This window comes from Neoarius graeffei, chromosome 5 (genome assembly GCF_027579695.1).
Source record: "Neoarius graeffei isolate fNeoGra1 chromosome 5, fNeoGra1.pri, whole genome shotgun sequence".
Lineage (NCBI taxonomy): Eukaryota > Metazoa > Chordata > Actinopteri > Siluriformes > Ariidae > Neoarius > Neoarius graeffei.
The window spans coordinates 937,246-950,843 of record NC_083573.1 but is presented as its reverse complement, the minus strand read 5'-3'; the positions used below and the strand labels follow the sequence as shown (position 1 = coordinate 950,843).

Below are 13,598 nucleotides of genomic sequence, written 5' to 3'. Positions count from 1 at the left end.
ATCACCGCAACAGGCATGCTCATGAAGATGGGCCCGCGGGACGATCTGGAAGCGTTCCTCACCCTCTTTGAGCAAGTGGCCAAAACGTGGGGGTGGCCACTTGAGCAGCGTGCCTCCTCCCACTTCTAACTGGTGAGGCATAGCTTGCAGCACAGCAGCTCCATGCTGACAGCCGACTGATGTATGCTGACTTGAAGAAAGCCATCCTGCAGTGTGCTGGCTGCTCCCTGGAACAACATCGCCAGCGCTACCGGATGCTGGCATTGGAGGAGATCAGCTGGCTGTTTGCATTCAGCCAGCAACTCCGGGACGACGGTCGGCAGTGGCTGAGGGCGGAAGACCGCAATGCCGATGGGATCATCAATCTGGTGACACTGGAACAGTTCATCTCTTGACTTCAGGAAGGAACAGTGGAATGGGTCCAGTATCATTGCTTGGCATCGCTAGAATGAGCCATCGAGTTGGCGGCGGACCATGTGGAGGCGGTTCCGATGGCAGGCAGATGAGCCGCCTATCCTCGCTCTCTCTCTCTCCCTCTCCCATTTTACCCCCTCTGTCTCTCCCTTCCCCACCCCATTCCCCCACCGCAGAGGCAGCAGCCGACTTCCCCCAGCCAGCCTGTCGCACCCATGGTGTCCTCCTGTCTTCCGTGTCTGTGTCATCTCTTCCTCAGGTGAATGATGCCCATAATGCCGGTGCAGAGGGAAAGCCTGGGCTGGTGTGCTGGTGCGTCGGGGAGTCAGAGCATCTCCAGAGTCAGAGCCCCACAAGGGAGGTGGGAGGTGTGATCTGGATCCCCAATGCACCAGAGACTGCCCCCAATCGGGCCAGAATGTATCGCATACCGGTAAGTGTTCAAGGGGATACATATCATGCATTGGTGGATTCTGGTTGTCATCAGACCTCAATTCACCAAGGCCTGGTGCAAGGTGAGGGATTGGGGAGATCACAAGCAGTGCAGGTGTTATGTATGCACATGGATGTTCACAATTACACTCTAGTGTCCATCCATATTCTATTCCGGGGCCAAATGCATAGAATTAAGGCGGGGGTTAATCCTCGTCTCACCCACTCACTAATTTTGGGAACTGATTGGCCAGGGTTTAAAGAATTGATGGAACACATAATGCAAGGTGGGTCGTGCATAAATACGTCACGGGAAGATCACAGTGTGGCATTGGCTGGAGAAGCTGTCACGGAGCCGTCTATGTCAGCACTGCATCAGGGCAATACGAGGAGTGAGGAGCAACTCAGCCCTCCTCCCTCTATCGGGGATTCTCTTGAAGATTTCCCGTTAGCGCAGTCATGAGACGAGACTCTGTGGCATGCGTTTGATTAAGTGAGAGTAATCGCTGGTCAAACTCTCCAGCCGAGTGTGACACCGGCCTTCCCCTATTTCACTATTATTCACGACAGGTTGTACCAAGTCATGCAGGACACTCAAACTGGTGAACAGATAACCCAGTTGTTGATCCCAAAGAGCCGTAGGGAACTTGTATTCCATGCGGCTCACTTTAAATCCCATGGCCGGATACTTTGGGCAAGAGAAAACACTCACCTGAATAATGGCCCGGTTCTATTGGCCAGGGATGTACAAGGATGTCCGTCAGTGGTGTGCTGCGAATGCCAATGAGTACATCCCACAGCCACTCCAAAAGTGCCTTTGTGCCCTCTCCCCCAAATCGAGACCGTTTTGAGAGAATTGGCATGGATCTCGTCAGGCCATTAGATTGGTCAGCATGGGGATATTGCTTTATTTTAGTTCTGGTGGACTATGCAACACAATATCTGGAAGCGGTGCCTCGCCGCAATATTTCAGCACACGGTATTGCAGAAGCGCTCTTCCGTATTATGTCCCGGGTTTTGGCACCACTTTAACAGTCCCTGATGTGGGTGGAGTACAGAAGCACGGCAGGCAGGAGTTGATGTTCACACACACACTATTTTACCTATTTTCTGAGCTTTTCAGCTTTGTTCACTCACACACACACACACAACAAACGTGTTCTGATTGGGAGAGACCTCTTTTCTGATCTCCCCTTCCTTTTATGCTCCACCATCCCTGCAACAAAAACACACACACACATTAATTGACATCAGGTGTAATGACTTAGCCGTTCACCTTCCCTGGCCCTCCCCCTGCCCTCCATTCACAAACTGATGCTTGGCCATGCCCCCGCTACCACAGGGTGATATCCAGATGTGAGGCTCACTGAGACTCCTAATCATTCCATGAAACATGCCCATAATCTTGACGTGAACTGGGGACCATTGTCACTGACGATGTCCACTGGGATGCCAAAGTATCTGAATACATACTGAAATAGTAATTCAGCTGTTTGAAATGCAGAGGGGATACAAGGTAGTGGAATGAGTCTCAGAGCCTTAGAAAATCTGTCTACAGTTACCATGATGGTGGTGTTACATTGAGATGGTGGTAGATCTGTAATGAAATCAATGGCCAGGTGGGTCAGGGTCTTTGAGGTACAGGTAGAGGACAGAGCTTACTCGTGGGAGGGGTTTGTGGAACTTTAGCCTGGGCACACTCAGAACAGAAAGCGATGAACTGGTTGACCTCAGTTCGCATGTTCTTCCACCAGTACTTGTGCTTAAGCATTTGGTGAGTTTGTTGGCTGCTTGGATGCCCCGTGGTGGGGGATGCATGTGCCCATGTGATGAGTCTCCCTCGGAGGTGCTTCGGGACATAAAGGAGGCCTGGCAGACAGTTTACTGGGCTCTCCCAAGGTTGAGAGTTCTTTATTTCTTGATCGAAGTCCCAAGTAATGGTCTGGACGAAACAGTCAGGTGAGAGTATGGGGTGAGATTTGGGACTATGACTTGACAAGTTGAAGGTTCAGGATAGGGTGTCAGCCTTGGTATGCTTAGAACCAGGATGAAAGGAGATCATGAAATTGAAATGTGAAAAAGAGTGCCCATCGGGCTTGGCATGGGTTAAGTCTCTTGGCCTTCCTGAGCTATTTTAGGTTCTTATGGTCAGTCAATATCAGGAAGGGATGTGTGGCTCCCTCCAACCAATGTCTCCACTCCTCAAGGGCAAGCTTGATGGCTAGTAATTCTCTATTCCCAATGTAGTAGTTTCTCTCTGCCAACATGAGTTTTCTTGAGAAAAATGCCACTGCATGGAGTTTGAGTTTCTCACCAAAACAAGATCCCTCCTACTTCAGTGTCAGAGGCATCTACCTTGACTGTGGATGGCTTGGTCGGGTCAGGGTGTTGCAGGATCAGGTCTGAAATGAAGGCATTCTTGAGTCAACTGAAAGTTTCTTCTGCTGAAGGGTTCCAGTGGAGGTGTTTGGGTCCTTTCTTGAGCAAGGCTGTCAGGGGAGAAGCAATGGTACTGAAACCTCTAATAAAGTGACGATAGAAATTGGCAAAACCTAAGAAACATTGGAGCTCCTTCACAGATGTGGGTACTGGCCAGGACATGACTGCAGATACCTTGAAGGAATCCATCCTGACTCCCTCTGAGACAATGATGTACCCCAAAAAGGAGATCTGACACAAGTGGAACTCGCACTTCTCAGCTTTCACATAGAGGTGATTAGCTAACAAGTGTTGGAGAACTGATCTGAAATGTCCCAGATGGCTCTTCTCATCAGGAGAGTAGATCAAGATATTATCAATATATGCTATCACAAACTTGCCCATCATGTCCCATAGTGCACCATTAATAAAACACTGGAATATGCTTGGTGCTGAAGAAAGGCCACAAGGCATTACCCAGTACTCAAAATGGCTGACGGTAGTGCTGAAAGTGGTCTTCCATTCATCACCCTCCTTGATTCTGACCAGGTTGTAGGCAATGCGCAGGTCAAGTTTGGAGAAGAGCTAGGCAGTATAAAGTTGTTCTAAAGCTGAGGGGACCAGTGAGAGAGGATAGGGGTATTTGACAGAGATCCGATTGAGTCCCCCAAAGTCTATGCAGGATTGAAGACTGCCACCTTTTTTCTCCACAAAGAAGAACCCCGCTGATGCTGGTGACTTTGACAGACGTATGTACCCTGCTTGAGGGCATCTTGAATGTACTCCTCCATGGCAGTCTGTTCCTTCTGAGAAAGGGGATAAATCTGACTGTGTGGAGGTGATGTACCTGACAGAAGATCGATGGCACAGTCGTATGGACGATGTGGTGGTAGGCCACAAGCCTTATCCTTGCTAAAGACTTCCTTCAGGCCAGAATAACACTCGGGAAGATTCTCCATAGAATCAGGCTGTGGACTCTCTACCAAAGGAGAGGCGAGACAGAGTTGGGGACATTGAAGACAGATCTGAAAATATGTGGATGACCACTGGAGGATCTCCTTATTCTGCCATGAGATTAGTGGGTCATGAAGCTGTAGCCAAGGATATCCCAGGATGATATTGTGGTTAACGGTGGTGGTCACATGGAGAGAAATGAATTCAGAATGAAGTGCTCCCACTTGAATCCGAATGGGAGCGGTGTGAGTGGTCATGAAACTATCCCCTATTGGTCCTCCGTCAATGGTCCTGATGCTGAGTGGACTCTGCAGATGGGTTGTGGGCAGGCCAAACTTCTGGATGATCGAGCAATTCACGAAATTCCCCTCCACCCCTGAGTCCACAAAGGCAGATAGCACGTGTGTTGAAGATGCCAGTTTCAGCAATTCAGGTATTTTAAAATACTGAGTTGAATTTTCTTACAGGACTCACCGAATTGGGAGTAGTCTCAGCTGGACTGGTGCGAGGTGAGCAAACAGGATACTGCGTGATAAGATGATCTGAACTCCCACAATAGAAACAGAGCTCCTATCTTTTCCTTCTCTCTCATTCAGAGCATTTCAAATGGGTATGTGAAACCTCCATAGATGTGGAGGCATAAGAATGCTGAACAGGTCTGGTGTCCTCCTTGAGAGAGGATCGGTTGGAGAGTAGATGATCCAGTCAAATTGCTAGATCAATGAGGGAGTACAAGGTAAGGTGTTCATCTCTACACACCAGTTCGCTGAGAATTTCAGGGCCAAGACCTTGGCAAAACACCGCCTTTAAAGCCAGCTTATTCCATACACTGGCTGCCGCTAGAGTTCTGAAGTCCATGGCATATTCTATGACTCCCTTAGTGCCTTGTGTGATGGTGAGTAAACTCTCACTGACTTCAATCCCCTCAGGTTCATGATCAAACACCCGCTTGAATAATTCAAGGAAACATTCGTAGGATGTTGTGTGCTCCTCTCCATTCCTCCATACTGCACTAGCCCACTGTAGCACTTTGCCAGTGGGAAACGAAAGTTAGCGATCTTACTTTCTTCAGAGATGTTAGGCATGGCTGAGAAGTACAAGGAGTACTGAAGTAGAAATCCCTTACAATTGAGGGCATCCCTGACATATTTCTCCGGAATGGGGAATGGATAAACAGGACTCAGAGAAGCTTCAGAGCGCATTAGGAGGGCCTGCGGCACCGCAGCTGCAAACTGTGCCTTCCTGATGTAGAGGTCTGCAAACATCTGTTGGTGTTCTCCTAAGACACATCCCTGAGCACTCAGAGCAGTTTGCTTCACATCCTCTGCTGCATCCATCAAGGCGAAGTATCCTGTCAGGTTGCAGGCACTTACAGATGTATGTGCAGGAGAGAGCGGGGTAGCAAACAGGAAACGTAGCCAAATCACAAAACTAGAATCAGAGTCACAAAGCAAGCAAGGGTCGGCCGATCAGCAAACAGGGTAATATAGAGAAGACAAGAGGCGTAGAAGCAAAGAAATAGCGAGGATCAGGAAAACTAGAGGTAGACAGAGACAGAAAGGCTTGGTATGACTGTGTAAACTCCAAATGATACTTCACGACAGTGAATGTGAGAGAGGCTTAAGTATCATGGCTGAATGTGCATGAATGAGAGACAGCTGCAATCAATAAGCCGGTGAGAGGGGGCGCTATGGTTCTTGGGCGGTGTAGTTCTGAGAAGCCATGTTTGTAGTTCAGTTAGAGCTGTCGCTCACAACGCCCTTACTGACATTAACTTAATGATTGAAAAAAGAAAAGAAAATTAAAAATATCCCATAATTGATAGTTTGGTAAAAATTGTGTTCATCATAAAGAAAAGAAAAACTGAAACTTCACATGTGAACACCATCTGGAATAAATTGAATGCTCACACTAAAATGCTCATTAAAATAAATAAGCTGAGAAAGGTGGGTTTGCAGATTACCTCTTCAACTGGTACATTTCCTGGCAACAAGTGAATGTCCAGTTTTCTCCTCCTTTCCTTCTTTCCAATTATTTCTTTGTAGAAGAGAAGGACTTGGGCACTGATGGGTTTTTCCCCAAAGATCCTTTTTATAATCAGGCCAAACAAGGAGAGACCTTGGACTTCCAAAATCACGTGTGTGTTTGTTATTTTCAGGGGCTGAATGATCTCCACATTACCCTCAATGAAATGTGCCACAGCCAGTTCAATCTGATTGCGATCTAGAACATAAGCAGTGGTGCTGAGAAGGAACTGAGGGGTAAAAGTCAAGATCCAGCAAACAGCGAAATATCTTTAAACAAGTTATTTTTTCAATTATTATGGTGTGTATGGCGCCATTAGATACTCCGATGAGCAAAAACATCATGACCACTGACAGACAAAGTAAATTATCTCATAACAGCGGTGCATGTCAAGGTCAGGGATATATTACACAATGAGTGAACAGTCTGGTCTCATGGTCAACATGTTGAATATGAGAGAAATTGTAAGGTGTAAAGACCTGAGTGATTTTGACAGTGGTCAGATCTTTGGAGCTACAGTAGATGGTCAGAGCATCTCCAAAATAGCAAGGCTTGTGGGGTGCATCTGGCCAGAAGTGGTGTGAATCTCCTGAGAGTGGTCTGAGGATGGATGAATCATGAACTGGCAACATGGTGTTGGGCACCCAAGTCTCATCAGTGCCTGAGGGCAACAAAGGCTATTCCATCTGGTCTGAACCAACAGATGGGCTACTGTGGCATAAGTCACAGAATATTTTAATGATGGTTCCTGAAGGAATGTGTCACAACACCCTGCTGTGTATGGGGCTGCGTAGCTTTGGACCTGGCAGAGTTCCCGTGCTCAGCCCTGTCCTCTGGCAAAAGCACCCACAAGGAGCACACAATCACCAGAACTGGACCTTGGACCAACAGAAGATGGTCTTCCCATTTTCTTTGACATCACATGGCTTTGGCAGCATATTAGTGGTCATAATGTTTTGGATCATTGGCATATTTTACAATATTGTTTATTGATTACAAGTGCACAAATATGTGTGATTTTAAAGATGAATAAGTAAAAAAAAAACAGGCTTCCCACTTTTTGTGTGTATTTTTCAGTTGGATTACTGTTTCACTCCCATCCCATGGTATTCTCACAGATACTGTAACTCTACATTTCTCTTGGATTATATTGATGATAAACATGGAACTCAAAATGATCTCACCTGTTTGTATCTCGCAGTGTGGGAAATGCAGATAAAGAATTGAACCTTCAGAGCAGTTGATGTTGTACAGGGGTCCTGCAGGCTGGAATTGGCCCAGGCCCTGCAACTGACCGTTATCCCAGGACATGATTGTGTACAGCACTTCCCCATTCTCTTTCATCTCAAAGCCAAGGTTGGTCAATTTACAGTGAAACTGACCAGCACGAGAGCAACGAAATCTGCAGAGTAAAATACAGAAAGGACAGTAAAAACATAAAAATCTGGTTTACTTTTTAACATCAATAATTCAGCAGATTTTTGTGAAGGACAGAATAAAATATGTCTGAAGTACCTGTATGCAACGCCGTCATCACCGTGTTTAACTAATTCAGGGATGAATACCTCTGGGATAACTGAATGCTTCTGAACAGGAGGAAATGCTCATAATACAAATACACATTATACATCAATGAATAATTATTCTTTGGTGCCAATGAGATGACATATAAGGACTCAAAAATAGTACAGTTGAGACCAAAAGTTTACATACATGCAAAGATCAATATTATTTCCAAAAGAGTTCATTTCAAAAATAATAGCGAAGAAGCAGCTTTTATTTCCTGCATCAGATTTTTAGTGAGTCAGAAGTTAATGTACACTTTATTGCCATTTGGTGGCATTGCCTTTTAATTGCTTGAACTTGAATCAAATACTTTGGGTAGCTTTTCACAAGCTTCTCACAATACTTCTGCTCGTTCCTTCTGACAGAACCGGTATAACTCTGTGAGGATGATGGGCCTCCTTGCTCAAATATACATTTTCAGTTCAGTCCACAAATGTTCGATGGGATCCAGGTCTGGGTTTTGTGATAGCCACTCCAGTATTTTCACTTTGTTGTCTATAAAACATTTTTGTTACAAATTTGTACATATCCTTAGAATCAATATCCAGCTGGAAGACCTAGTTGTGGCCAAATTTTAACTTTCTGCCTGATGTCTTGAAATGTTACTTCATTATTTCGAGATAATCCTCCTTCCTCATGATGATGTCCCTTTTCTGAGGTGCACCAGTCTCTTTTCCAAGAAAACACCCCACAGCATGATGCACCCAACCCCATGCTTCTCAGTAAGGATGGTATAATTCATTTTAAAAGCCTCATTATTTTCCCTTCATACAGAGTGCTGATTTTATTATGGCCAACCAGCATTTTCTGTTTGTTTGTTTGTTTGTTTGTTTGTTTGTTTGTTTCACCTAGACCATACTGATAAACCTTATTTAAAGAACATGACATTACCTGCTCTCTGTTCTCCTGTTGCAACTTCTGGTTTTGTTCACTGTTTAAAAACAGATTGACAAGATGATAATTATTGACAGGTCATAAATATTTGGATCATGAAAGTCTTATTTTACTGTTATTTTAGCTGTCAACCACAATGGATAGGATTTGAAACCAAAAATGAAGCTCAAAGTGCAGATTTTCAGCTTTAATTTGAAGATATTTACATCCAAATCAAGTGAACAATGGAGGAATTACAGCATTTTTGTATCCAAAATTACTGGAGAACAAATATCAGATACTCTTTTGTCATTTTCAATACTTGGTAGCAAATCCTGTGCTGTAAATGACTGCCTAAATTCTGGAACCCATATTCATTCCCAGATGCTGGGTTTCTTCCCCGGTGATGCTCTGGCAGGCCTTTACTGAAGTTGTATTCAGTTCCTGATTGTTCTTGAGGGCATTTTGTCTTCAGTTTTACTTTCAGCAAGTGAAATGCATGCTTAGTAGGATTCAGGTCTGGTGATTGTCTTGGAATGTTGCAAAATATTCCAGTTCTCTGTCTGAAGAAGCACTGGGTTGCTTTTGAATTATGCTTTGGCTCATTGCCCATTTGCCCTTTAAAACGTCTTCCAAAGGGTTTTGAAGCATTTGGCTAACTCTGATCAGATCATACAGCTCTAAATACGACATAAGTGATCCTGCTGCTTTTGTCACACAGGCAATAAACACAAAGGAAACAGTTCCAGTGGCAGTCGTCCATGCCCACAGCATGAGTGATATGCTCCATAATCAGTCCCTTCCCTTCCCCACACTGTCTCCCCATGATATCTTCCCATCATTCCCATCCCATCAGGTTGATCTCTGTCTCATCTGTCCACAAGAGAGGACAGGTTTAAAAAAAATTATCTATCTATCTATCTATCTATCTATCTATCTATCTATCTATCTATCTATCTATCTATCTATCTATCTTTTTAACCTGTCCCCTCTTCTAGAACAATATCTTGTGGACATATTATATATATATATATATATATATATATATATATATATATATATATTACAGTGGTGCTTGAAAGTTTGTGAATCCTTTAGAATTTTCTCTACTTCTGCATAAATATGACCTAAAACTTCATCAGATTTTCACACAAGTCCTGAAAGTAGATCAAGAAAGCCCAGTTAAAGAAAATGAGACAAAAATATTATACTCGGTCATTTATTTATTGAGGAAAATGATCCAATATTACATATCTGTGAGTGGCAAAAGTATGTGAATCTCTAGGATTAGCAGTAATTTGAAGGTGAAATTAGTTAGGTGTTTTCAATCAATGGGATGACAATCAGGTGTGAGTGGCACCCTGTTTTATTTAAAGAACAGGGATCTATCAAAGTCTGATCTTCACAACACATGTTTGTGGAAGTGTCTCATGGCACGAACAAAGGAGATCTCTGAAGACCTCAGAAAAAGCTTTGTTGATGTTCATCAGGCTGGAAAAGGTGACAAAACCATCTCTAAAGAGTTTGGACTTCACCAATCCACAGTCAGACAGATTGTGTACAAATGGAGGAAATTCAAGACCACTGTTACCCTCCCCAGGAGTGGTCAACCAACAAAGATCACTCCAAGAGCAAGGCGTTTAATAGTCGGCGAGGTCACAAAGGACCCCAGGGTAACTTCTAAGCAACTGAAGGCCTCGCTCACATTGGCTGATGTTAATGTTCATGAGTCCACCATCAGGAGAACACTGAACAACAATGGTGTGCATGGCAGGGTTGCAAGGAGAAAGCCACTGCTCTCCAAAAAGAACATTGCTGCTCATCCACAGTTTGCTAAAGGTCATGTGGACCAGCCAGAAGGCTATTGTAAAAATGTTTTGTGGACAGATGAGACCAAAATATAACTTTTTGGCTTAACTGAGAAGCATTATGTTTGGAGAAAGGAAAACACTGCATTCCAGCATAAGAACCTGATCCCATCTGTGAAACATGGTGGTGGTAGTCTCATGGTTTGGGCCTGTTTTGGTGCATCTGGGCCAGGACGGCTTGCCATCATTGATGGAACAATGAATTCTGAATTCTCATCTAATTTTGTTATCTCTCGCTGCTTTATCCTGTTCTACAGGATCACAGGCAAGCTGGAGCCTATCCCAGCTGACTACGGGCGAAAGGCGGGGTACACCCTGGATAAGTCAGGTCATCACAAGGCCGACACATCGACACAGACAACCATTCACACTCACACCTACGGTCAATTTAGAATCACCAGTTAACCTAACCTGCATGTCTTTGGACTGTGGAGGAAACCGGAGCACCCGGAGGAAATCCACGCGGACACAGGGAGAACATGCAAACTCCGCACAGAAAGGCCCTCGCTGGCCACGGGGCTCGAACCCTGACCTTCTTGCTGTGAGGCAACAGCGCTAACCACTACACCACCGTGCCACCCTGAATTATACCAGCAAATTATAAAAGAACATGTCAGGACATCTGTCCATGAACTGAATCTCAAGAGAAGGTGGGTCATGCAGCAAGACAATGACCCTAAGCACACAAGTTGTTCTCCCAAAGAATGGTTAAAGAAGAATAAAGTTAATGTTTTGGAATGGCCAAGTCAAAGTCCTGACCTTAATCCAATGGAAATGTTGTGGAAGGACCTGAAGCGAGCAGTTCATATGAGGAAACCCACCAACATCCCAGAGTTGAAGCTGTTCTGTACGGAGGAACGGGCTAAAATTCCTCCAAGCCGGTGTGCAGGACTGATCAACAGTTACCGCAAATGTTTAGTTGCAGTTATTGCTGCACAAGGGGGTCACACCAGATACTGAAAGCAAAGGTTCACATACTTTTGCCACTCACAGATATGTAATATTGGATCATTTTCCTCAATAAATAAATGACCAAGTATAATATTTTTGTCTCATTTATTTAACTGGGTTCTCTTTATCTACTTTTAGGACTTGTGTGAAAATCTGATGATGTTTTAGGTCATATTTATGCAGAAATATAGAAAATTCTAAAGGGTTCACAAACTTTCAAGCACTACTATTTATATCAGTGGCGGCTGGTAGTCTCTCAAACAGGGGAGGCTGGTCGGTTAGGATATTTCCAGATTTTAAAAGAAAAAAACAATTTTGCCCATACTCTTGCCTCTGATCTGGCTGATTGTTGGCAGCGTCACAAACTGTGAAATAACAGGTTCTTTTGGCCCATTAGCCTACTGTCCAATATACATGATGGTGGTGTTGGGGGGGAGGGGTATATTTTAACATTTTATATTTTAAAATTGTGGCATGTTGTTTAAAAATTGATCATTATTGAAAGCAGCTCTGGCAGCCCGGTGGTGTAGTGGTTAGCACTGTCGCCTCACAGCAAGAAGGTCCTGGGTTCGAGCCCCGGGGCCGGCGAGGGCCTTTCTGTGTGGAGTTTGCATGTTCTCCCCGTGTCTGCGTGGGTTTCCTCCGGGTGCTCCGGTTTCCCCCACAGTCCAAAGACATGCAGGTTAGGTTAACTGGTGACTCTAAATTGACCGTAGGTGTGATTGTGAGTGTGAATGGTTGTCTGTGTCTATGTGTCAGCCCTGTGATGACCTGGCGACTTGTCCAGGGTGTACCCTGCCTTTCGCCCGTAGTCAGCTGGGATAGGCTCCAGCTTGCCTGCGACCCTGTAGAAGGATAAAGCGGCTAGAGATGATGAGATGAGATGAAAGCAGCTCTTTGTCAGGAACCTCAGCAGTAGAGCTGGGTGCCACACATTTCATTCAATGACACTTTCCCTATATTTTACTTATTTTGACTGAGAAATGTTTTATTGACAATTTTGATAACCCTTCACTTTTAATCCAGGTCTGTAGTGTGAAATGTTCTCGGCTGTGTTTTTCTTTAAAAATGTTTTCCAAATTGTAGCTGTGTTTAATTCATATCCAGAAAAATATATATTCCAATATAATATACTCAGCATAAACATTTTAAATAGATTCTATATTTTTGGTCCATCCATGACATATTACTAAAGTAGCCTATTTACTGTTGTTGATGTGGGTCACTTGCTGTTAGCCAATTCACTTTCTCGTACCAGGAGAGCTGAAAGGAACGAGTATTATTCCCTACCTTTTTCACCAAGTCAGTTTGAGGCGTTGGTCTACCCTGCTCTTTAATTTTACTTTTTTCCTCGAAAGGAAGACTGGCAAATGGCTTCGCCAAAATTAAATCAGCAATGCTTGGCATCCGTGCGCAGCTTTCTTGCTAGCTGACTAGCCCCCTCAAGTTCAAGTTCAGTCACTCAAATAAACGAAATTTCTGGAACTAAGATAGCAAACTTGACAACACTATATTTACACTTTATTTACAATGAAAATATATACAAACTAAAAAAGCTGGTAGAAACCGTATGTAATGAATGAAATCGAAATGTAAGCTGATCTCTTACAATACACCACAGCACTTGCGAATCCGCATGGGACTGAACTGAAATTCACCGCTGCCTGTCTAGATTTGAAACGAGCTGTCAATCAAAGAAAATATCCGGCCGCTTTCACCAATCACCAGTCTCCTCGCGGAAACTGCCATGTCCCTCCCACTGTGAGGCTGGGAGTCCGTGGGCGGGCGTTTTCACAGTATTTGTCCAATAACCGTCTTGCATTTTGAGATTGAAAAGCGCAGAGCTCCCAAATGCCATTGAAGTGCACTGAGGCTGGGCTGCATCGCGCTGTCACGAGGGGGAAGAACTCACGCACACATTAGGCGAACTGGGGAAAGTTATAACGGAATGATTTCGCACTGTAGTTGGGTTGAGCACATATATTTCTATGATTCTGGATCTGAAATAGCAATGTTATAAGGTTGGCTATAACATAAGCCTAGCGCAATTCATCCTACACGATGTTCGTCATTTTTAGAGGAGGCTGAGCCTCCCTC

The 13,598-nt window shown here is 44.4% G+C and overlaps 1 protein-coding gene across 4 annotated transcripts in view; it reads right to left on the bottom strand.

Moving 5' to 3' along the window:
- The window catches only part of LOC132886356 (NACHT, LRR and PYD domains-containing protein 3-like), a 147,502-nt gene that overhangs the window by 75,228 nt on the left and 58,676 nt on the right, over positions 1–13,598 (bottom strand). For 2 of the 4 annotated variants that reach the window (XM_060920917.1, XM_060920919.1), the window contains exons 15-18: positions 8,701–8,740; positions 7,759–7,829; positions 7,428–7,645; positions 6,182–6,441 (exon numbers count right to left, since the gene is read on the bottom strand). In XM_060920917.1, the coding sequence (XP_060776900.1) occupies positions 6,182–6,441; positions 7,428–7,645; positions 7,759–7,829; positions 8,701–8,740 (589 nt within the window). The remainder of the gene's footprint in view (positions 1–6,181; positions 6,442–7,427; positions 7,646–7,758; positions 7,830–8,700; positions 8,741–13,598) is intronic. The other 2 variants (XM_060920918.1, XR_009654683.1) reach the window with 2 other exon arrangements.